The sequence below is a fragment of the Lissotriton vulgaris genome, chromosome 10 (genome assembly GCF_964263255.1).
Source record: "Lissotriton vulgaris chromosome 10, aLisVul1.2, whole genome shotgun sequence".
Classification (NCBI taxonomy): Eukaryota; Metazoa; Chordata; class Amphibia; order Caudata; family Salamandridae; genus Lissotriton; species Lissotriton vulgaris.
This window is the reverse complement of record NC_141698.1, coordinates 67,282,021-67,308,376: the sequence shown is the minus strand read 5'-3', so window position 1 is coordinate 67,308,376 and position 26,356 is coordinate 67,282,021. Positions and strand designations below refer to the sequence as shown.

The 26,356-nt window shown below is 44.0% G+C and overlaps 1 protein-coding gene across 2 annotated transcripts in view; it reads right to left on the bottom strand.

The window, feature by feature from the left end:
* Nucleotides 1-284: 284 nt before the first annotated feature.
* NTHL1 (nth like DNA glycosylase 1) overlaps nt 285-26,356 on the bottom strand; it is a 135,798-nt gene continuing 109,726 nt past the window's right edge. For both annotated transcript variants that reach the window (XM_086940497.1, XM_086940498.1), the window contains 2 exons: nt 3,436-3,541; nt 285-1,419 (listed from right to left, as the gene is read on the bottom strand). In XM_086940497.1, the coding sequence (XP_086796623.1) occupies nt 1,230-1,419; nt 3,436-3,541 (296 nt within the window). In that variant the 3' untranslated portion in view covers nt 285-1,229. The remainder of the gene's footprint in view (nt 1,420-3,435; nt 3,542-26,356) is intronic.

The window sequence follows — 26,356 nt, the reverse complement described above, 5'->3', positions numbered from 1 at the left end:
AAACTTCACACACAGGAGGTATCTTAGATTAAGAAAGCGTGTTGCCACTCACTCCTTTCAGAAGGCTGTATATAGGAGGTAGATCATCCTCAGCATAAACCTTCCATCTATGGGAATGTGGCAGTTCCCCAAAGTATAATCCAACTTCAGAAGACATTGTTCAATCTGAGGTTCAATACATACAGAAATAAACTGCTTCTCTAGCAGAGCACATCCTCTACCTAGAAACGAAGACTTAAAGTCCTTTTTCTAAAACCCAGTGGGGAATAACACAAAGGCTGACATTATCCACCGTAATATTTTAATATGTTCACAAGAAATCAACGATTTACAGGCAGGCAATGATCCGGCGCAGCGGTGTACTGGAAGACCACATATATACTGCAGGGGAAATAAGCAAAACAACTGCCCCATCACTATAGTCTCAGCATTTGACTTCCGGTGTCACAGAACATGATGCTAGATACAAACCTGGAAAGCTTTATTAAACAACCAACTAGGTTGTATAGCGAATAAGCACACTGTACACGGTTGCATGTTATTTTGCTGTAAAAAAGGCGATAGTTTGGCCAAGAATATTTTTCCTCATGTTTACAGATGTTTCAATAGCTGGCCAGAAAACATTTTGTGGCAAATGCACGCATGGTTCCTATCTTCAAGTTGTGGGTGTGTCTCCAAAAACTGAAGTTTTTTTCTCTAAAACTTCACAAACTTCGTAAATTGAAAAGAAAAAAAAAAGCAGTTGGATGTTTTAAAAAAATATATCTGGGGGCCAAAGCCTGAAAATGCATATTTTACCAACTATGTCTACCTAAAACCACTTTCAGCAGGCATATTTTCTTCGTGACAAGTGTTTTTTACCTCATGTAAAAAAGAAATATTTTGGCAGCAATATGTGGACACAGGCCAAATTTTGCAGAGGCAACACATTTCATAAATACATTTTCGAAGTTTGTCACCTTTGCAAAATTACATCGGCAAAATTCTAATTTTGCACACACATAGTATGTACACATTAGACGCCCTGTCTAAAATATTCTGCTTCAGAGCAATGCTATAAAATCCTGGTCCCACTCCTGTAAACCTGTGAGTGCTAGTGCTTAGAGGCAAGGGGGCCTCTTTGCTTACGCACTTCTTGAACCGGATGTCCATGCTTTCCTCCTAGTAAACGGTCTCCAGAAGGACGGGGCAGTGGTGTTGCTTTGCTCCTGAGCTCCTGCCACAGACCCTCATTCCACCGCTGCAGCCCCTGAGGTGGGCCCTTTGCGTTGGCCTTTTTTCGAGAAGTTTGGGCCTTCCTTCAGTCTGGCGGAAGGACACACACTCCGGTTCAGGCAGGCCTCGCAGCGCGGGTTCACAGGAAGGCAGGTCTGCTGTCCAAAGCCCACGAGGAGCCAGTTCATCTCGCTCCAAAGATCCCTGCAGAGAGAGGCGAAGGCATTTTTCAAAGTTCACAGATGTTGTTCAGCAGAAGAGGACTGGGGGTAGGGGAGCCGAGGAAGGACCGACCGGATGCTTTCTTAGGAATGCACTATTTTCCCACTTTCACACAGCACTGCCAACATTCTTTCCAAAAACGTAGGAGTTTCCTGTTTATTGCATATAATAACCATGAACCCCTAGTCCTTACTTTACTTGCGTAAACTGTAAGACCTAAATAAAAAGGCGAGCACCTCTAATTATGCCTGCAACCGCAGCAGAAAAGGCTCGAAACATGATTTCTTACAATCTGACCGTGCCTAGTCTCTTCTAGCCCACAAACCATTTGCACAAACTCGTGTAAACGTGGGTTTACACGAGTTTGTGCAAATGGTTTGTGGGCTTAAAGAGACTAGGCACTGTTACATACACCTCCTATTAATTAACTAAGTATAACAAACATGACATACACCTCCTATTAATTAACTTAAAGTGATGCATAGGATGGTACCTCAGAACGCAAGACTAAATGGAATAACCCATAATCACTGGATTACCCAGCTCCAGGGTAGAGTGCTACCCACCATAAGGCGCGTCAGCGCCTCATCAGGGGTTGTAAGTGCTATATAAATAAAAATACAACAAAAATACTACTCCGTTGGAAGAAAAGAGGGAGTAGAGACGGCTGGGGAAGCAGGTGCGTAGCTGTCAATGGTGCAGCAGCTCTGGTGCCCAATGAATTCGGATTGCGGCTATATTTTGCTACCCAACCAGCATTTAAGAGGGCTCTTCCCGGCTTCCAGAGGGCCATGGCACCCTTGCTCTCCCACTGCTGCTAATAATACCGTGTTATTAGTATTTATTTAACAACCTCTGATATATAAAGGGCCCGTCTGCTCTGCAATTAGGATGTATGACATTACAACGCATGCTTTTACCACGCATGCCGTTACAACGCAGTTTTTACAACCCATACCATTACAACGCATAGCGCTTTGGGGTGCTGGATAGTGAATAGTTTAATTTACTATTCCAACTCCAGTCCCCGTGGATAGTAGGGAAGGTGTTGGATAGTAAATTAAATCTATTCCCTATCCTAGAGCGCCCCCCAGCGGAATGCGTTGGAATGGTTTGGGTTGTAATGGTTGCGTCGTAGCGGTAGTGCGTTGTAAAATTTTTGTTGTAAAGGTTGTTCACCCTGCAATTAACCCACGACCCAGCACTTCGCTCTGTACCGGAGTACTTAATTCACCGGGCTATTCTATCCCACTAGGTCACATTTACACATGTAGTTCCCCCATGGACAGCATTTAAGGAGTGTTCTAAAAGGTGCAAAGATGAGCTGAAGACAAACATCCAGCACTCACTGTGCTGGTGTACTTGAAGGCAATGTGGCTAATCCTCAAAGGACTGATTGCCTCAGAGAGAGGACAAGGATACCCAGGAGGACCCAGACCCACTGAGGGAGTTAAGGAGCACCCACCAACCTGGTCACCAATGGAGCACTGGATAGCAGGAGCATTACCTTGTTTACAAAAGTACTTTACTTGGTAGTTAACTGTGGAAAGGGCTCCACACCCATGGGGGAGGGAGACAAGGTGCGGTAAATGAGAACTTGAGTATTTACTGGGATAGGACATTCTTTGCCCCACCTGCCTTTCCGGCAATGCTTTGGCCAATGACACTCACATGGATTACCACAGAGTTCAATGACCTTACCCTACCTTCTAACAATGCCATAGAGATGAATTGGATTAGCTCATACCCACTTTCCTCTAAATTCAGTACTAGCTCTGTCCACACATTGAGTTGGTAGTCTAGAACTATCTGTTGCCTTGTAATCTGGGCTCTACTTCTAAACTGCAAGAGCACAGGCGGATCCCGGTGTGTGCTGAGAATCACACATGGGGAAGCAGGACGAACCCAGGCCTTGAACCCTTAAAGTCTGTGCCTTAACCACAATGTTACCCCTTTGTGGGAGTGCTATGGTCATCATCTCCTTTGGTTTTTACCAACCTTGGCAACCAGTCCTCTAAGGCGACTCTGGTCTCCTCCGGGGTTTTTGTTTCTTTCTTCACCCAGCGCAGTCTGTTGGAGATCCTGTGCACGTGTGTGTCCACTCCTACAGGATGAGAGGTGAAAGGCATGTGAGGTTTACAAGAGTATAGAAGTATGTATATCCCATGTTTTTTTACCCTCATATATTCCAGCCCCTTTCCTCTAGAATCACAAGGTGTCTTCCTGCCACCAGAGTGCTTGTGCACACCACAGACATACAGAAAGAATCTTAATGGAAGCCCTACCGCACGCGCAGCCCTGTCTGACCACAAGAACACAACCACACTGTCCCCAGTCCTTTTCACCCGCAGGATGCACTGTTGACGCCAGCCTCGGCTTGCTCTATATTGGCCACCAAAGAAGTTTCATACTGGTGTTTAGAAGTACAGGGCAAATCAGTGTGCACCCAGTCTCATGCTTGTATCGTTCAGACAGTGACAGAGTTTTCTCCAGTTAAAAATCGCAGGAATATGGATTTTCAAGACGTTGGTATGGAGCAGTTCTCATCCAGCTTGGAATATTGCATCTAAATGGACCTGACTGGGCTATCTCCTCGTGGGAAAACCTGATCATGTAACTCTGAATAAACTTGCCAGCTCACATCTGACTGGGCTGATAGGGCTATCTTCCACTCGATGAACATAACAGCAAAAGCCGTCTCTGTATCTCACATCCAGGCGGGTCTACCATGGATGCTGCTTGTAAAACCTAAAAAAAGATGTATCTGAGGCATGAGTGATTTTAAGCACCCTCAGAAGAATATAACATGGTGAACCTGACCATGTAATATTTTTCTGATCTAATGGGGTAAACGAGAACAGAGCAGTTTTCAAAAATCTCATCGTCTCACATCCAAGCAGGATCGATCGGACAAATGACGTCTATTAATCCATTCTCCACTCACTCGTCATCAGCACAGATCGGGGTGGACGGTGGTGTGATTGTTTATTTTTTTACCTCTTACACCTGGCTTCACCTGAATGTGAGAAGCATCCCTGACTTTACATCATCTGATAATGAATTGAAAAGCATTTTATTTCTATATATGCAATTCTGTAGGGCACTGAATTGTCACAGGTGGGTCTATGAAACCACACAGTTGTTTTAAAAAATGTAGTTTCATTAATTATATTTTGGAATGACAAACGATATTTCTCGCCTCCTTGTGTTATTGTGATGTGTAATGATTCAGAAGTTGTCCATAAAAGTATGTTTTACTTTGACAAATGACAGATTTCTTCATAAGAACGCATGCCTCAATTTTCATGAGAGTCTGCAGCAAGTTTCCAATTAAAATACTTGGGGCCAGATGTAGGTATCCAAATACCGGTCGGTAACGGCCGAAAATACTGATTTTCGGCCGTTACTGACCGGTATTTGGATACTGAGATGTAGGGCATCTCAAAATACAGATTCGGTAATTTTACAGAATCGGCAAATTTACTGAATCGGTAATTTGACAGAATCGGTAAAAATACCAAATCTGTATTTTGAGCTGTAGGTGGCCTTGTAAACAGTGCCACAGGGCTTTAAGGATTCGTTATTTACCACCAACTATTAGTTGGTGGTAAATAACGAATACCTGTGTATATGCAAATCTGTGCATGTACACCTGTGCCATGTGGCACACAAGGCATGTATGTGTGCCACATGGCACACAAGCCCTAATCAGGGGTGCAACGGGTTGTCAAAGTGACACCCTTGAATTTTTCGGTATTTATCGAATCGGTAATTACCGAATCCTACCGATTCTGTATTTTTTACCGAATTATTACCTACATTGGATTTACCGATTCATAAATACCGAATCGGTAAAATTCGGTATTTATGTATCGGTAAATCCAAATTACCTACATCTAGCCCTTAATTTTGAATGACAATACTCCTGTTCCGCACTGTGGACATTCAGGGAAACGCCCTGTGTCAGAGGCAAGACGTTACAGTTACGAAGACGAGCTGATATGAAGTAGATGACTATGGACACCCTGAAAAGATTTCTCCTAGAAAGACTGTTGATGAAGCGGTGGAGATTTATGACAAGTTGCAGATTATTTATTTCAATACCTGCCTAAGAGAAACCGAGGTCGAAGGCTTTCTGGCACCATTACAGAGAAAGAATCAGAAAACGAAGTGCCCCTAACAGATGTCGCTTATAACACATGCATCACACAGACAATTTCCTTTCATGCAGCTCCAAATGATCCTCTGGAACGTGAAAGACACTGGCTTGATGTTTCCAATGAGAAACACGCAGGGAACATAGCAATTTAAATAGTACAGAAGAAGAGGAGATAAATTGTTTCAGCATTCCTGTGCTGGCTGGATTTGGTACAGTTAGCCACGCGCTGTGGCTTTGGTAATGCTAGTTGCTATTGTGAGGGGGGTTCTCTTGATTTGGCCATCTCTTTCTCCGGTTTAGCATAGGGGCACTGCCTTAAAGTCAGGATTTTTAAAGAGAATTAATAAGTCGTTTGACCAATCCAATTTGAAGAGGCTAGAAACGTGTTTGTGGTTTCCCTTTACAAAAATCAGGGAGGGCCAGGAGGGAACCCTTACTGTGGGTGAAATATTTTTGCCATGTAGCAGGGCTAAAAAAAAAAAAGTTAAATGATACTATGATGTAACGGTCGCTCCATTGTGTAGGCGTGTACACTGTGCATGCACCTGCAAAATGATGCAAGCAATTATTAGGATCAGTAATAATAAAAAAAAACAAGCATTGTCATAGCCAACAGGTCTCGCCTTTGGGACCTTATAAGTGCAATAAACTGCAATTTAGTTGCTTCCTTGGTGATTTTCGGTGAAATGTGGAAAGACTAAAAATAATGTGGTTAATGAATTGTCAGCAAGGAATATTAGGTAACAAGTGAAGTAAAGATCTTCATGAAAGTAATAAGGGGGATTAGGAGCGTAAAGGGGATTTTGGTTAAGTAGGGACAACGGGTAGGTGTTAAGAAGTCCTTAGAAGATGGCAGCAGTATGGTAAAATAGTCCGAAAAAATATCCATTTGATTAGAAGGTGGTTTGTGTACGCTATGTGATGGAGACAACGCGGACATAGATAGACTTAAATGAGGTGCCAAGGGGGAATGTTGTGGATGTTTAATGAAGATGGATTAGTTGATAGAAAGTAAGCACAAGAAGTGGTATGAGTGAAATAGTTGTGACCTGAGGAGCAGCACTTGTGTTGGTGTTTAAGTTCAGGGTTTTCCTTTTAGGCTGGAAGGGTTTGTCGCAGTGGTAGCTTGTATTTGGATGGCTTTCTTTGGTTATTGTTTTTGGGTATCTTCAATTACTTCAAATAGTTTGGATTTTGCGTTAGTTTGTTTGCCCCCTATATTTTCTATTGTAGTATAAGGCTGCGTATGTGTATTGGTAGTTGGTTTGTGTTCATTGTGGTGTACGTCATGGAAGGACACATCATTCAAGATGGGTGAAAGGTGAGTAGAAAGTTGGTGCGTGGGGAATGAGTAGAGTACAGGATACAGGTTGCTTAGTGGGTATATGTATTCAAAGGATAATTAGTATGTGCGGACTTCTGAGAGGTCCACATTCCTATCGCAATGCATAATGCCTAAATACAGGTGTTACATTTTCTTCAGCGTGTTTTTCCGGTCACAAATCAATACTTAAACTATTTACTACACAATTATTGCTTGATATAGCCAGGAGGTAGGACAGCAAACGCGCATATCTACCTAATTTACGGAACAGTTTCCAGCTGCCATTTGCTGCTGGGGGAGATTTGCAGAACTAAATACTAGAAATCATGTTTCTACAATTTAACCGCCAGTAACTCCTGAAATATTTAACAATATTAATACCAGATCTGCCACGATTGTCATATGTGGTGGAATATCGTAAATCAGATACAAGCAACACATCGCGTCCAAGTTACAGGGGCCCATTAGACACTAATGCAAACATAAGGTTGAGTAATGATAGCCAACTAGGATATAGTGGGCACCTCTGACCTGCCCCCTAGGTTCAATGCACCACTGAGACATAAGCCCCAGGGTCTCATCTTCACAGACTCTGTGAACTCTCAAAATACACCTTAAAATGTAGATCCTTCAGATACCCACAAGTTAATTTTCATCTAACTTTACTACTGGAACAAGACACCTATAATATACACTCATCAACGTAGTCTCACAAAACACCCGCTTAACCGCAACACTACATTTATTTCCGCCCAAAACTACACAATTCCCTTTAACGTCTAAAAGTATGCTGACGATTTTACCTGTACCGGACTGCGCCAGGACGCCCCCCAGTGCAAGCAGTAACAAGCTGAGCCCCCATGTAGCCACAGTCATCCTGCCGTTCGACAACGACTTTGAAGGGAAACTGGCAACTTTCAGGTGTTAAACGATCACGGTCTTCTCGTCAGTTGGGGCTCCTCTGTGCCTGTAGGAGTTGCAATTCCTGCGGCACAGAGAGAGCAATGTTTGGAGAACTCTGCCCAACACAAAACCCAACAAAACACAGAGAACATGTGATCGATGGGAGGGAGGCGCGGCACCGGCTGAGCCCCAGGGAGCGTGTAAGCAAATCACGCACAGCTCAGGAAACAAACTGAAATACGGAATTAAATCACAGAGACTTTACCAGTATGTTGTAATCGGTGGCCAACAGGATTATAGTTTTAAGAGTACCCACCCACTCCCTTTGTTCTAGGGACACAAGTTTATACCCAAACTTTGGAGGATGGGAGCTAACACCAGGGGTTATTTTGGGGAGAAAAATGGGAAAAAAGTGTTACGCAAAAAAGCATAGGTTTTTCCCCAAAATTCGCAGAACAAAAGGTTTGCGGTAAGTATCACAATCATACCAGCTGTCAGGAACTACTCGAGCCGCATTGCATTAAAAACAAGCGAAAGGGCGCGCTGTGCAGACATGCAACTCATGCTTTGTTCTTGTCTATCTAATGTCATGTGTAATCTCCAGGAACGCCGCGCGTGCACATCTTCTGTCCGTCCACGTGCATGCTTTGGAATACGTATGGATTCCAAAAGACCCTCGCATGGCGAGAGTAACGCATGCGCGCTGCTAAAGTCAGGCGAGACCTAAAAAAATGGTAAGTAGATAGCAAGGATGAGGAGGAACAAAAAGGAGGTCCAGGTGGTGGGAAGCAACAGAGGATGAGGGAAGGGACAGAAGCAACATGGCGGGTGTTGATGAAGATGAAAAGCAACAAGCGAGAGAGAAAAGGAGGGTGTGCGAGGGGCAAAGCCAAGAGGTTCCAAAGGTGAGACTGATTGGCTTTACCAGTGCTTATTTAGCTTGGCAACTACAATTTTAACTTCTGGTGGAGAGGTGCGCTCCTCATCTTGGGTTCATGGGCAAATTTGCTAGTTTGTCCGGGGCAAGTTACAGTGACGTCTCTCCTAACACCAGGTAAGCTGCATCAAAGTATTTCCATTATACTTACCTACACAAGAAGCTTTATTCTGTTATTTTGTACTTAATGTCTTCTGTTTCCCGTCTTGAAACTGTGTTGTATTTTGCCTCTTCGATGCTGTGCCAGCCTATATCAAAGAGTCCAGTCATTCTGCCAAGCATACTGCTGGAACAAAGTGTTGTTCTTTCTTTCTAATCATCACCTCTTTTTGAGAAACTGATACTTCCTACTTTCCTGAAGTGTGGGCCGACCTATAAGGTGGGCTACAAGATCTCCTGACATGACAGACCGAACAAACCAGAAGGATTCACATTCATACACAAAGACCCCATCACATGCACCTGACGTACCTCCATCGACGAGGATACAATATTCATGGAACACATGCACTTCTGAATTCAGACCGGCAACCACACCAACATCAAAGGCACCCTAGCGTACTGACCACCCGGACTACATGCTCCCTTCAGCAACCTCCTCACAGACTTCTTCACGCACAATGCCATCAGCTCATCAAATTCATATTACTCGGCAACCTCAACTTCCATCTTGATGACCAAAAAGATCCCAACTTTACTGCCCTATTCTAGAGCCTAGAAATCTTAGGACGGATATAGATTGTCCAGGGCCACTCCCACAATGCTGGCACACATCTGCCGCATTTTCACAGCCAGCAACAAGCTCAAGTTCAGCCACCTCTGCTCACCAGGAGAGACTACTCCATCGCCCATGTCTTCATCAGTGCACCCCAACCCCCCTCTGCCAAGAATACCTATAACCTCAGACATAGCTGGAACAAGATAAAGGACACAGACTGGACCAGCACCCCCACCACCAGGGTCAGATTGGGATCACAATTCGGCCTGGGCACCAACAAAAAAAGGGGCCCGCATTTCCAGATCACGCCTATTCCCGAAATAGTAAATCTCATTGGCTCATTTTTAGACACGTTTGATAAATTATGTATTTTAAAGCTCATTGAGCCAAAAACAAAGGTAAAAACTAAAAGCACTACATTTTGGTCGGGCGAGGTGAAATACTGTGGCCCGCAGGCCACAACTCTTGATCTGGCTATGTTTGCCATTTTTTTAACCGGCATTACCAGTATTCGAATGTTCTTGCCGGTATAAAAATGAAGAGAATCACCTAAAGCTGGCTGATAAAGTTAAAACAGTAAACATAAGGTGAAAGCAGTTTAAAATGTGGTGTAAAGCTGCTTTAATGACTGATGGTTAAAACTAAACAAAGGAAGAAAAGCCATGTTAAGAAAGAATACAGACATTTGTATTATTGTATAAATAATCCGCTCTCTTTGTTATGTTGCAGCCTTTGCAGACTCTGGAAAGATGGGCAAACAGAAGGTTCTGTTTTTTATTGCACATTTATTTATGTAAGGTGAACTAGGCCGAAGGGCAGAAATGACATGAGCACCAGTTAAATTACAGAAAATAAAATTAATTTTCACATTTTAGGCCTTGGACAATTAGGTAATTTGCCCAGAATCACAGGATGTTGAGCTGAAGCTGGGACTCAAACCTATTTCCATAGTTCCTCATTCTGCAGCTCTGACCCCAACATTAAATCCTCTCAATTTTCCTATCTGGGAAAGAGGTCTCACAGCGAGGCCTATGCAAAAATAACCCCCCCCCCCCACCGAGGCATGATGGGAACGGATGTTACGGTGGCCAAACGGCCACATCACCTTCACCCAGATGCACTCTCAACGCCTTAACTCAGTTTAGCAGCGCGGCAGGGGTGTGGAACACTGCTTCTGGGTGGAGGGAGCGGGCAAGAGACTAACCTGGATGAGAGGCCTGTGGTACTTCCACTGATTAGGAGCTGATGCTTAGTATCTCGATCCCCAGAGATCTGCTTTTACATTGTCGGAACATTCTGAAATAGCTTAACTCTGCCTGTGAACTGGTCACCTCAATCTATAAAGGAAGGCTATCCGGTCTGTGCAGGGGCTCCTCTCTGTGTACAGGGAATCCGCTCTGGTTCGGTGCAAGAAATCAACTGTCTGTGAATGAGCTCAACAACAGATCAGCAAGCTCAGTTCCATCGTGCTTGGACTCTGATCCATCTGTATAGGGGTTCAGCAGGGGCACAGTTTTGGGGGGGGGGGGGGGGGGTTAGGGTCTTGCACCCCCTTAAAACATATTTTCAGGTAAATAGTTTGGTGCAGGTGCTTTCAGTCAGGTTTGGTGACGTGCCCGTCGGATTTCACCAGGACATTTTACATGCACACCCTCTCCATCACTCGGTTTTGAAAGTCTTCATGTTGGTTATTTAACAAAATATTGTGATTTCTCTCACTTAGTGCCCCAACCAATCCGCATTCCTATCCCATTCACTGCCCCTTAAGACCATCTCATGCGCCCTTCTTGTGGTATAATTTATTTTACCATTATATTGTTGGAACATCTGAAGCTCGCCCCTTCCCCCCCCCCAATGTCACTGATCAAGCTACGCCCCTGGGATTCAGTACTTACTATGTATGGAGGGACTTGGTTGTATTGTGTTGCAGGTCAGCTCTACAGGAGGATGAGGTCCATTTGTGACAGTCCCACTCCTTTTGCATTGCAGCAACTACTTTCATCAGTTCAGGAACTCTTATATGTCTATTAAATGTTTATTCCAATCTCAAGACGAGTAATAAACTTTTGTTTTGGGTTCCTCTCCTTAACCCGTTCCGTGCTCGCGTCGGCCACCACTACCTTGCAGGTGCTGCGCACGACCGTTGGCCGACGCAGCCCCGCCCACTCTAGAACGCCCGCACCTTAGCGGAATGTCCACGCGGTAAAAGGGCTAATAACCACCTCCACGGTGTAGCGTGGTATGACACACGACATCGACACTACCCCTGTAGGTAACAGAGCAGACACCAATATCCCATCCATGACACGCCCTCGTACCCAAGTGCTGCATAAACACAATTACAAAACCTGTAGAGAAGGGGGCTCTACGAAGCCCACCATGAAGATGCTACGGCATCAGTGCGAACAGGGAGTAGCACGCAACGATTTACCAGTAAATGCCTTCTGGAGAAACATGTATGCATCACTGTGTATTGTAATTCCATTTCTGCAACACATGGTTGATAAGCACAGTGTTTTCATGGAGTTGTTTCATATATGTCTGGATAATGTCTCAGATACTCCTGAACGGTTATGCGATATAAGAAAAGATAAAATAAGAAAAGACCAATAAAGATACTTAAACCAAAAAAAGTAGAAGCTACAGTAGGATGTACTGCAGGCTCTTGAGCCCCGTGCAGTGCCTGCTAGAGGGGTTCCTGACATACTGGGGTGCCAGAAAGGATCACTCCGGCACAGAGCACCCTTCCAGTTGCGTCTGTGGAAACCCCTGTCAGCACTCCTGCTTACAAGGGGCGACCAGATCCATGTGCGTCCTCCAGGCTACGCCTACACAGCATACCCAGCGCTTTCCAAAGCACAGAAATTAATTACATTTATTTCTTCACCAGATGTTCGAAATATGTAACCTCGGTTTAGAATAATGTTGACAGATGTGTTTGTTTTAATTTTAGGCAGCAGAGCAGGTTTGTTATTAAGCTTTAGCTAAGGAGTCCACGCTTCCTCGCTCCGTTACGCCATCTGTTTTGCTTCGAGTTCTTGTTTTTGTGTATTTTAATTTAAAAGGCCAAACAGGACAAACTGATTGAATTGGCCCACACATCCGCACAAGGTATCCGCAAAAGCTGGTTTCCATCATTAAAAAAGCTAAAAAGTTTTGCCCGAAGGCGCCATCGCAAACCGCTGGGTCAAACCTCTATGACGTGTACTGCACACACATCATGTTTACTTACACTCAAGCAAGACTGCGCCTAAGGGCTTCCTTGCCTTACTGAGCATACCCTGGCCCAGCATCTTGTAGGGATTTCTTGATATATTATCTGATATTTTTATGGTAGAGACCAATGCCGGGATGCAAAAGGACTTGCACTTAGCACTCTAGTACTTTGTTCTGTATTGCAACGCTAGGCTCTTCGAGTGTTGTGCACAAAGCTAGTAATGCATAAAAGGCATAGTTTCTTGCAAATCTGGACTATTGCTTTCTGGGAAATCCTGTAGACACCTAGCAAGACCATCTGCCTTGTGTCTCGAACACAAACTCAAACCCACATCAGGGTTAAAACATTTCAAGAAGCCGCCAGCAAAATAACCTACGGTGTGGTCTGCAGTGCCGAGAGCTCAGTCCAGGCCAGACTCAAGTCTTCAGAAAGCTGTGGAAGGCTCCTCGGCCTTGAGCCCGGAGACCAGGTCATTTCCTAGGAAAACGAGTGGCGTTCTTCCTCTTCAGACGCAGGTAAATGTATCCATTAGATAAAGGCTGCAGGAGAAGTCGCACTGTAGGCATTAGAAATGTGATGGGGTTAGTGGAGGATGGTTCTCCTGCCTACCCGGGACTCTGTCTCCTGCTGTAGTATCTGTCACACAGTGTATCATGATTCCGCACGCTGACATGCCTTACACCCCCCAAATTCTACACCTCCTTCCACGCCTAACCCTTTCTACCACACTCTTCCCAGATACCAGCATTTCAGTGAAGACCAATCCATCTACAAAGCTTCCTACTAATTTTCTTTCTTCCCATTTCTACCTCTCTCGGCTCCTCGCTTCCGCCTCTCCTATCCTCTCTCAGGGCTACAAAGCGACCTTGGAGCAGGGTAAAGTGCTATTGAAATGACCAACCTAGCGCAACACTGTTCAGGGCACATGGGGCGGCTGGGCTACAATCATCTTGGTGTAAAGAGAGAAGTCCTCACACTCTCCGGACAGAAGTGCCTTCCTGCCGCTTTCTTCAACTTGGGGCTCACACAGTGTTTTCCCCACAATCGACTTGAAGTCTGCCAGACCAACGCAGGAGCTTCACCGTCTTTGGTGTTGCTTCACCCTCCACAATGCAATATATGCATGTTGTGCATTGGCATGCACAACGTGACTGGCACCGCGCGGTGCCTGCCACCTTCTCCATGCCAATGTTGGGGGGTACAATAGGTACCCCCCAAATGCAGCCCCCACCCCCCCAGGTGCCAGCAATAGGCCCTCTAAGCGAAAATTGCATACCTTTCCATGGCGGAGTTTATGCCATGGAAAGGCATAATACCGCCCACATCATAATATGGGACGATTAACTACTGGCGGAAAAGCGGCAGACTGTCTTTCTGTCCGCCACAGTACCCCCCGCCATGCTAATGTGGCGGGGGTAAAAGGCCGTCCGGTGGTGTGATGGCGGGCGGATCGCCACAGCCGGTCGGGCATTTGTGTGCACAAACAACTCCTCGTCCCTGAACCACCAGAAACACTGTAAGCTAGCCCTGCAACAACAAAAAATAAAATGATAACGTTATAATTTTATTCGTCCCTTTTTCACTGCGCCTTAGCGGAGGAGCTGCCCCTGCTCATAATACAAATTCTGATTTGGAGTTAGAGGGAGTATGTTTCTAATGAATATCCAATGAAATAGGACATTTGAACTACGTCAGAATATCTTATACTGGTTAAAGATGACCTACCTGGATTCAAAGCTGTAATGTCTGTTAATTCCCTTTATTTCGTCTATAATTTAAATATAGATAGAAGTTAAAATATGTTTTGCTTTGATGTCATTTATTGACAGACTGTAAAACCCAGCAAGTTATTCCCTATTACAGTCAGGCAGATGAAATGCTGGGATAAAAGTTAAAAGAAGCATTACAAGCGGTAAACAAACCTCACAACACGGCTCGAACCATGCGGTGCCTTTACAATGCTGTACTTACAATACATTCCTTTACCACGCAAGCAGTTAGAATGACTTGCTTTAGGGAAAGCGTAGTTGGACTTTAAGTCCAACACGTTCCCTACTATTGTGCAGACTGGAGTCGGAATAGTAAAATATACTGTTCCAAAGTCCAGCGCCCCCCTAAGGCAAGTCGTTGTAATGACGCCTGGTAAAGGAATGCGTCGTAAAGACGCATTAGTGGTTCGGACAGCGTGGTAAATGCATGCGTGGTTCAAACATTCAACCATTACAAGCTGCCAAGAACGATAATGGCAGGCAACAATAGCACAGAGCACGCCCTGGTCACAAGGGCAGACCCATATTTACAAAAATAAAAATATATTATTTCAAAGCCTAAAAATATCCATAAACAGAAAGACTGATAGTGACAAGCCTCAAAGGTCCTGCAGAACAGTGGATACATTGTGATACTCTTTCTGGCTCCCTTCTCCCCTTGTGTTCTGTAAACAAAGTCAAGGAGAGAGAACTGAAACTCAGCTTTTTCCGGTAGTCGAGAGGACAGGACGGTCTCTAGATGCCCGTGTTGGAGGAATTGCAGCGCCTCCCTGTCTAAGCGCTATTTAAATTGGCTGGAGTGGTTTTTGCCTGCTCAACAACCCTATATGTAAATTAAGACCTATTGCCATTAGAGGCCATAAGTACTACCACCTCCTGTAGTTCGCCTCCACTTTTTAAAATAACAAGCATTGGTACCCAAGAAGGCTACTGTAGGGGACAGCAACCACCGACTGAACCAGAGATTAGGCCTCCAAATCAGGGACGTGAGAAGTTTCCATACCGGAAAGTTTGTGAAGCTCGATTGAAAACTTCGTCACTCTACAAAGTAGTAACACTTCACTCTTCTCCACATCTGCATTAAATTGTGACTCGTGCTATACTATGCTGGTGTCTGGTGAAGTCCAAACAAAACATCTTCTTTTTGGCTTGGAGACTGGAGGCGAGGTTAAAGCGATCAAATGTGGAAAACCCGTGACGAAAAAATGAACCGGGATGCAGAAAGCACAAAAACAAGAGCTTCTGATTAAATACAACCTTTCGGTCCAGCAACACGGCTCTCCATTTCCCCGGCCCTGTGCCGCCACCTAATGGTTACTTCTTATATTAAGCAGAATCAACAGGCCAGAAAGAAGCTTTCATTCCGTAAAACCCTCAAACCTCAGTGGATGATGGATTTGTGGAGTCATTTCAACAACCTTCCCCTAATGCGCCTCAACTATGGGAGTGTTGACAGAAGGCAATGGGCCTGCTTTGCGCACAGTGGCGGCTGGGGATTTTTGAAAGTGGTGAGTGCAAAAATTGGGTATGACTTTTATCCAGTAAGCAAGCGAGATCCATGGACAAAAAAATTGAAAAAAGATTGGCAAATGGTGCATGTTATAGCAAATTCTGTAAGAGTTTAGTGAGAAAGCAAGATGGTTTATAAAGCAATTGTGAGCATGCAGCCTTGAAATATTTAAACACATTATAAACTGCTCTATATCTTTATGCATGAATATGTTCAATAGTTACTGTAGTGAGCAAATTAAAGGGCCTGAAGTTGTTGTACTGTACAAAGTGTGTGCTTGTTTAGTGCATGCAGCATCAACTTTGTAAGAAAATGCTCTAACCAGGCTAGGGGAAGCACTTGCAGCGGCTGGCTGCGTGGAGTCGTTTAGAAATATGCGCAGCAGAGGCGTTAGGTGGGATTTAAAACATGTGAGCCTCTAAAAGGGGCGTGGCTTGAACCTATAAACTATTTGGTTTCTCTGAGCTTTCTGTTCTGACAGGGCTATTTCCTTGGTGAATGGTTGTTAGTAGTTTAAGATACATGGGTAACAATGTTTTTATTGTAAATTAACATTTTTAAAAGTTTCAATTCTGAAATTGAGAGACTGTGAATTAAATATTGAGGCCTGTGGAAGGAGTACTGGTCTTCAGTTATGTGCACTTTATGTTAGACATGTGTGCTTTTTTTTCTCTCTGTATCTCGCCCACCTGCATATATTAAACCTCATCTCTTTCCTCTTCAGCACCCTCTTTTCATTCCCTCATGAATGCACTTCCTCCCATCTCCTTAACTTCACCTTCCCCAACCAACCTCACACTGCACTCAGTCATATGTAAACACTTTACTTTCTTTTACTTTCGCCTTGTCAATATGTTGACAACTGTGTACCCACTCCCCACATATTTACACAGAATTTTAACTGCAACTGTCATATGTGACCATTGCTCTGTGTCGTCTTAAGCGAGGCCACCCCACTGACATGCAGCGAGAAACTCGCACTGCCTTCTGCCTCGGTATGCACTACACAAAGGTAATAAGAGGCCCAAAAAACACAAGAAATAGAAACAGGAACTAAATCATGGACATACATTACCTTAACAGTTATAAACTACATCCATTGCTCTGAAGTGTTTTTGGTGTTAATGTTAAAGGTATGAATATAGGGCCCGACAGAGACCCATTTTAATGTGTGTTTTAAGGCCATATGACAGAGCCAGTTCACCAGAATTACGCAACCACAAACATCAAGCATGCTATAGCGCCTGTCTTTAAAATCGAAACCTGTCCAAAGCAGGGATAAAAGATTGTAGAACCAGTATGCCAATCAATCTAAATATATAAATAACATAAAATCAGAACTTTAATTAGCATCAAGTATGCGTGCCATATTCTAGGCGTCTCTACTCATAGCATTTAATGGTTTAGGGCAGTTCCTAGTATTCCACAAACCGGGACAGTATATGCACAGATTTTCCCCTTGTGCTTGACTCTCAAAAGCTGAGGATAATTGGATCAACTTCACCAGTGAGCAAAAGCCCTGCACGCCAGATATTTGCGCGCTTAACATACTCAAGCAATTTCAAGCACTATTCACTTTCTCCGCTTAGTGCCACGAGGTATATTTACTGGCATGCTTGGCGCTATGCAAAGCACATCAGGTACCAATGCTCGCTCTGTGTTCGTCAATGAACAGGCTAGATCTCATTGTTTGCTCTGTCACGGTTTACTAAGCGCTCTCTTGGATCTAGTTCGGTGGGGAACCAATACAGTAGCTCCACTTTTAAAGGGACCAATGACCTACAGCCACAGCTTTGGGTGTTATAGTGGAGGAGGTTAGCACCACCAGGCGTCTCAGCAATTGATACCTAATACAAGCTTAGCATTAACATTTCTCATGACCAAATCTCAGATCTGCGCTCGCATCCAGGCCTAGCCTGGGACGAATGGGGAAGGGTAGGATCTATGCCTGTGAATGACAGACGTCTGTGCTCACGCAGGGATGCAGCCTGCAATGCCCGACACCAGCAGCATCACTGGCCTACAGAGGATATCACAAAGACTCCCATGGCACGGTAGGGCTTTAGAAAGGTAAGCCCTGTATTATGGGTCACATTGTAGAAAGTTGATATACTGCCTGGCTTCCGGCTCCTTGTTCAGCGCAAGACTGGGAACCTGGAACAGACATCCCAGACTTGAATACATTCATTTATTGAGAGATACGATCATATTGTAACGCTAAATAATCACTGTATTTAATACTTTTTTTTCCAAGAAAAGATGTATGAATTTCAGAGGGGGGCAGACCTAACACAGAAATCGCCCCTGTCCACATTTCTTCGGGGGAGGACTGCCCGTCTCAGACTAGAAATAGAGACATGCAAAGTTCCTGATGTTCACCCATCGCAAGGTCGTAAAGTATCCCAATTTCAACTTTGTCACACTATAAATGTTTGCAGAATTTTTGTGCATCAAGTGGCAAAGCCAGGCAAAATTGCAAGGTTCGCTAAGTTTTTGCCAGAACTATGATTGGCACAAACCACCCCTACCAAGAATGCCTTTGGTACGGCACGGTAAAATCACTGCCTTACAGGCATGAGGGCATCTTACTTGATGACACCAAGTGCAGCCTGCCTGCGGCTGTCTGGGTTTGGGACTACCAGGCAGAATGAACACCCCAGCCAAACTCAGGCTGGTGTCTAAGTTAGAGTGGAGACTCACAAATAATTTGGAACAGAATAACTACACTGCACATGAAGCAGAACCTGTGCAGTATACGCAGTGCCTACATCAAGTCAGTCTGTCTAGCCAGTCTAGCAACAGGCATGGAGGAAAGACACCCTTTCATGATTCAATGGGCTATCTAACTAGCTGACTGGTTGTCATATTGCATGGTATTTTTTAAAGAGCAGTATTCGTTATTTATCTGGTAAGCAGACTGTTGCCTGTGTTTGTGGATCACGAGGCTGCGTAAGACGTTAGTTCTTACCAGCATCCAGCGAATCCGAATAGGACAGAACATGTTGTGTTTCAGTTATGGCGAGTGGCAAAGTCTCCAAGTCCTAGTATGAAAGTCAGGGAGTCTTTCCCAGGGCATGCTTCAGGCTCTCCTGGTTTCCCCTTGGATGCCTCCTTTCATTATTCTAGTGCTAATGTCGCTCTCTCTTGGTGCTTCTTTCCATGTGCCTGCAACAGTCTCTCCCCGTCCTACTGTGCATGCAATGTTCCCAATTCCAGATCTAGATTCAGCCTTTCTTCCCCAAGTAGGTCCCTCAGAAATTTAGAAGCCAGGAGCAAGTCACATCTACTCTATGGAAAAATACTGGTGTATCTCTCTCACGTGGTGTGAGCAAATTCTCTCTAATTAGCCAAGATGAATAAAAGCATTCATTTGGAGTGCAGTGATGATACAGTAATAACAAATAATAAAATTATTAATAATAATGCACAAAGAATCAGCAACATAAAAAAAACATCTAAGATCAGGACCGCTTCAAGGCAGCCACACAGCGCCCGGAGGCTCTTCTGTTTGTACCATCACTGCTACGGATTGCATATAAAAGTGTCCATACAACAAACAGGGGATGTTCCCTTAACTGTGGATGTCGTATACAGTTACAGTCTGATATACAACATTTATCAGAGAAGGAAAAGTATTAAGAGTGGTTAACACAGCCATGGCTCCTACCCAGACACTAGATTGCTGCAAGCTCAGTGCAATGCTAGGTTGTGCGTGCACCTATTTTCAGTGCAAGACTGTGAAATTTAACACTGCACTAGTAACCTGCCGTAGTACACATGTTTTTGGTTTCTTTAATTGCCTCCCTAAAATTATCATCTTGAACCCTTGATTTCCAGTGTTTGTCTTTTTTTGTTTTTTACAGTCCCCAAGATTAAGGTACGACTAGAGGTGGGCGAGCCACGGCAAGCTTGAGCCAGATGCCTGGCTCAGCCCGAGGTAGTTTTGGAACCTCGAGCCCAAAACAAGCTGCGCTTTCATAGGAGGCTATGTGGCTTACTGGCTACAGATGTAAACTATGCAACATGGGGAACCAGGTTTGAATCCCGGTCTCGGCTCAGCATCCTGTGAATCCCAGCAAATCTACCTGTGCCCAAAACAAGTGTAACGAAGTCGGCATCTCCTGAGAAGTGCTTGTATGTTCTTGAGTAAGGTTTGAGGTGTGCAAAGCTGCCAAAAATAAAATGTAGTGGATAAATGTTTTGTTCCAGGACCGCAGAGACGAGATACAGCTTTCTAACAGAATCATGATCTTGACCTACGCCAACACCAGACCCTTGCCTTGAAAAAGCCCACGGCCTATAGGCCACCAGGGCGAAACACGTGTCAGCTGTTCTTTATCCACAGATTTAACATGAAATAAAAACTACGCACATAAAACTTTCAAAGAACGTCTGTATTTCATTTTCGGATCATTTCTGACAAAACGCGAGGGCACAGTCCTCCACTTTTCCTCAAAAATAAAATGTAGAATCTGCCTGTCACCCACGCTACAAACTCATCCTTCATGAGTTAAGCACAAAGCATTCATTTTTTATGTCAAAAAGAGATACCAGTCTAGTGGCTGAATTGCACAGAGTGAAACTGGAAAATCTGGTATCAATGAAGCCATCTCTGCTTGACCAAATTGTGTGATTTTAGGCAAATACAGGATTTCATCACACCTCCTTATTGTTGATGATAACATATCTGAGAGTCTTCAAATACATGAGTTGAGGAAGTGCACTGTACAAAAACCTTGTGTCTGATTTAATAAACTATAATGCTGCTCCGTGTACAATACAAATCCGGCAACATACAAGGTACACATGACAAATGATTTGCCTTTTAGATCACTAATGGCTTTGTCATCATGGCGGACACAGGAACATTTATCAGTTCAAGTTTAATAACTATAACTTTCAATACATAATTCTCAATGCAGAGATATAATCTGATGTACTAAGGCGAAACACTTCATGTGTTAAAGAAACACGCCTTTTTGAATTCTGACACCAACATTTTTTTATAACATGATGTTTTTTTCATAATTTGTATGGGAAATATTTTCAAGGCTCGGATTATGCTTCGCCTCTTAAAGCCAGAGAAGACTCTTTGCACAGATTCGGTTATCCTCCTTAATTTGTTTGGTTGCCTACCTCTAGTTACGAAGGTACTTAATGCGCCATATAAATATCCGTATTGTCATTTGATGTTCTCAAATACTTTACTAAGATGGCCTCCTTTAGAACCTGGTTGCATGTTTATATTTGTTTGCCGCAAACTCTCTGCCCCCATGTCTATCCCCCCAATATGGCTGTGTTGGAGCATCAAGCAGTCAAGCTGCTGCAACCAAGACCTACCATAACCTCCAGCTTTCAAACCAAGACTGCAGGCGGTCATGCACTAATCTGGGTGTCTAAGGGGAGCATGACATCTCTGGGGTTTGCAACCCCTGAGATGTGGGCTTAAAACATCACCCTTACTTGAGAAACACTGTCACCTACATCTCACACCCTGGCTAGGAGGCTGACGAGAGAAGCAGGTAGGAACCTGTTCTGATTTCTTAAGTTCTCAGAAAAACTATTTCCATAGACATTTTATAATAACATTACAGCAGATATGCTTCAATTCGCTCTTCAGGCCAGGAGTGTCTTTAACTTGATATGTAGAATTGTACTAATTAAGACTGTATGTAGCACAAAGCAAAAAGTGTTGCTTTTTTTGGGTGGGAAATTATTAACGGTGTTAATTACTTCTGAACCTAGTGGTATTCACCTCATCAACCTATGAGGAACTTCATATTGAGATAGGTCTGCAGTGATTTAAATGTATGCCCTTTACTTTACAAGCACATCTTTACAGCAGGAGCACAACCAGCTGAACTATCATAGCAGGTGTCAAATCTCTAGTGCACAAGTTAAACACTGAAGCAAAGAGCTGGTCTAAACCTAAGGTCTATAAAAACCTACTTCAGGGGTCTACAACTGTTTAGAAAATGAAATAAAAGGAATATGCTATTAAAGTGTATATACATACAAGAGAAAACTTTAAACCTGCCATTTTATAAATACTCTGTAAATAGGAAGGCATTGAAATTGGAGGATAAAAAGGAAGTTGGTATCCTTAGCTTAAGAGGAGTTAAGAGAATCGAACGTAGAAGGAAGGGGGCCTGAATGGCAGCACGGTTATGAACTGACCAAAGAAAGCATGCAGTTGGAGGGAAAAAAGACAATGTGATATGTTGGAGCCTAACATACATCTGTCTTTCAAACAATAAAGCCACATTTTGAAAAGCTCCAATCGACTCATTACAATTTATATTTTTAATTTGTGTATGAAATAAAAGATTGCTCATTTGTGAATGTATTTGATTTATACCTGCTTTTATATTTGTATGCATTATTTGGAGGTACAAACAGTAGAAGTTGCTAAAGTTGGGTTCCACGGTTTCCAGTTGTAAGCCTTGGGAGGGGTGGGGGGTGTTTTACGATAATTAAACCCTTGACCTGCAGATTATAAACACACTAATCGTTGCCCGAGAGCCTTAAGCCAATTAGACATCTTAACAGCAGTCACTTGTACCAGTAAATACAGCTTCGAGATAGTGCAGTCGATGAATGTTCCTGTGGCATCAACGTCACTGCGGGCAACAGCGCATTCCATCGCTACGCAGGGAATGAATGAGTGGGCTAATAGGGCCAGCCATCATTTACAACGCTATGAAAATTGAAGACTGCTGTAATATGCAGCAGTACACCTTTGTCTGGGTATGTGCAAACCTGCATATTGTGGGAAAAGAAGCAGTTTTAAGGGCGTGTCACTTTTAGGGTCTCACCCCGACAGCGTATGCGCTGTGTTGCGATACGTATGGTTTACTGTTCAGTGGGCTTACAAACCCCACCCATACCATAGGAGTTTTTCTTTGTCACTCATTTGCTATTTCGACTGCTTAGCTTCCTAGGGCTTCCCTTCATTTCTTGTGTTAGCTCGCCCCTTGAGCATGGACCCAGTATATGCGTCCTTTCTCGTCTTTTTGCAACTCGCTTTTAAACATTTTTAAAGCGTTTCAGTATTATTCATAGATGTGCAATGTGCTTTCCCTCTTTTAACACAGGCAAAACGTTTCTTATTTAGGCTGCTTTCACCCTTTCCAACGTCCCCCGTTGACGCTTTAGTTACTTACACCCACAACTGTACTAAACAACGTCCCTCTACTCTGCACTACTCCACTCCACACAGTGCCACTCTAAGGCACTCTATTCCATGCCACTCCACACAATTCCACTCCAAGGTACTCTACTTTCTACCGCTGCACTCCATCCCACCCCAGTCTACACCACTCCACTCTATGCCTCTCTACTGAATACCACTTCACTCGGTCACTCCAATCTGTTCTACTCCAATCCACCCCACTGCACTCTACTCCTCTCAACACCACTCTATTCCACCCCACTCTAGGCCACACTGCTCTACGCCACTCTATTCCAATCTAATCTACATCGCTCTAGTTCACTCTACTCTGTGCTATACCACACCACTCTACGCCACTAACTTTTAGCCATGCTAAGCCAATAGCTCTCACATAGGCAAGACCTACTGGCTTTGCCAATGCTTGTTCAGATGGGCGGCAGTTCAGGGCCAACCAATGCTCTGCTGAGGAATCGCAGGGTTTTTCAATATAAGAGCCAGGCAGTCTTGCTCTGACACAATATTTGTTTATTTGATAAACCTCTTTCCTGAAATGAGCATCAGCGGATCTCAAGTTTTGAGCCATAAAATACAACAAACACACAAAAAGGTGATGGTAGCAGTGCTTGCCAATAGCCTAAACCCTGAGCAAATGTTATGTGTTGTATTATGTTAATTTGTGAAGCACACAATCTTCCAGGAGGGTATCCTGGCATTTTAACCCATCGTTTTTCACCCACTGTGCCACTCCAGACTTGAGATGCCTCCTCCAGGAGGGAGCCAAGCTACCTTCAGCCTCCACGCGATCTCCATAGAATCTGGCATCGCCTACTCTACCCACAAGAATGCCCCAACAACATGAATTTGCAGTTTTGTCGGAGGAAGGCCTGCCAGAGATGTCCCGACTCTCACCATGCAGAACAACGATAAGGAGCTCAGAGGTACCAAGTAAAGAGGCAATCCTAAGCTATGGAGCTGTGGTTCGGCAGTACGGCCAGAGGTTGCGGCAACCGGCTACATCAGCAAAAAGCTACACCAAGAGGAAGCAAAGTACAGGATGATATAAGAGCATAGAAGGAAGCTCCAAGATCACAAGCGAGTCATGAATTTACACAGACTTGTTGCTAAACCTGGTTGCCTTTCTATCTTTGGAGAGGTGGTTATTCTCAGGAATGCGATTAATTGCGGATGCCCTAGAAATTGTATTATTTTGTTTTAAACATTTAATACAGCGCACACCTTGATCTAAGTAGTCACATAGTTTACAGAGAACATTTTTTTCCCCACCAGGAGCAGCTCAAAGATAAGGTCCTGTGGAGAGTACATTTTTTTTATTTTGTTTTTATTTCAAAGTATTTTATTGAGTTCTCCATATAGGTACATTCGCTTTACAGTTGCAGGGTACTGGTCAAGCTTGGGTGATGATGTCATGTTTACAGGCCGGTGATATACATGTTAGACTGTACCCCAAGCCAATGTCTTATTAGAATATTAAGGACAGCTGAGAGAGAAGGAAAGAGCAGAGAAGAGAGGGAGAGGAAAGAGCAGAGAAGAGAGGGAGAGGAAAGTCCCAAGAAGTCTACTTTCCTAGCGGCCTATGCTGGGCTTATGTTTGGAGTTTGGCTGGAACCAGATTACAGAAAACATGATGCGAGGGCGAGGATGATGGGCAGCATGGTGAGAACATATCATAGGTCACAGCGCATTCCACGGATTATTTTACATAACATATTTACAATTTGAGGCAGTGATTGTCCCAAAACTGCTGAACACTATTGGCTGCCAGGCAAGGAAGAGTCACAGGGCCTTATCTCCTACTGTTGCAGCAGGCAGAGTCTGCAGTTTTTAAAGACACTCCCATCAGCTGCCTTCTCTGGTCACACTTTCTCCTACAATTTGTACTTAATTACACTCTGCTTTGGCTGCGGTTCAAGGGCCTGCGGCGGTTCAAGCAGGATGCACTGTGGCAAAGAGGGCGGGGGAGGGCAGCACCCCCACCGCAACCCGACCGCAGAAATCTAATCTCCACAGCCACATACTTTCCACAGGGGAACCAGGAAACCGCTGTCAAACCCCATCCATTCCATAATCTCAGTGCTCTCTGGAGGAAATCACTTTTTTTTTCGAATCACGTGCTCTTAACACATCTCTTTCAAAACAACTGATTCGAAAAATAAGTGAATAAAAAGAAAACAGAATAGTGAACAGAAAAAAATTAAGGTAAAAAGGAAAATTGGAGAAAGGAGGAAAAGAGGACGGACGAGGAAGGTGCTCGAGTATGTGGAGTAGGGCCCAATTAAGTAAACAAGGGTGGTCAAAGCCAATAGGTCGGTGGTTAAAATGCTAACATGGAAATAAAGCAATGCACATAAAAGCCGGACATATGTAACAAACAAAAGACAATCTATATGGAAGGCTCCCTTACCTTAATTAATGTCTGTTTTAGGTGGTTTCTATGGAAAGGAAGATTAGGTGGCAAAGAAGCCTTGGCTATAGTCACTTAGAATCAAATAAAGGACTACAATGAAGGGCTCTATTTGACATAGGATTATAATGAAGGTAAGGCAGCCTTCCCTACATACTGCCTTTTGTTTCTATGAAAAAGGAGTATGATGGTAAGAGCAAAGGCCTAAAACCGCCCCCTGCTGTCCTAATGGGACTAAAGAGAAGCCACCAGGAGGGAAAGATGGGAGGTGGGAACAAGGAGTGATACAACAAGTCTGCATGGAAGACAGAACTGAAGAGCGATACACCCTGGAAAGTGAGAGGCAAGAGGGAGGAACGAAAGGGAGGCGGCAGGGAGGAAGCAGTGGCTGACACAGGAAAGTGGAAGGGGCATTAAGGGGCAGACTCAGGGGCTATAGTTTCACATTAGCCTCTCATGCACTTCAATGCAAGCACCTCATTAAAGGCAAAAAGATACTCCCAACAGAACAGGTGAGAGAGAATGAATCCTCTGGGCTGTGATAACAAGTCTCAAGCCAATGGCTGAATGAAGCTGGTCAGGTAGGGTAATGACTGAAACAGATAAAAGCAAATACCACTCCAAGAACTTCAATACGATTAACCTAGAATTTGCGGTTGGGCCCGTGGCAGGATCCCTGGTCCACTGAAAATGACTTAGCCTACAGAAACACTGCAGGCCTGGTATGTTTCTTTGGAGATTTAGACACCTAAAGGCAGTTAAAACCCCCAGGGGACGCTGCGGAGGATA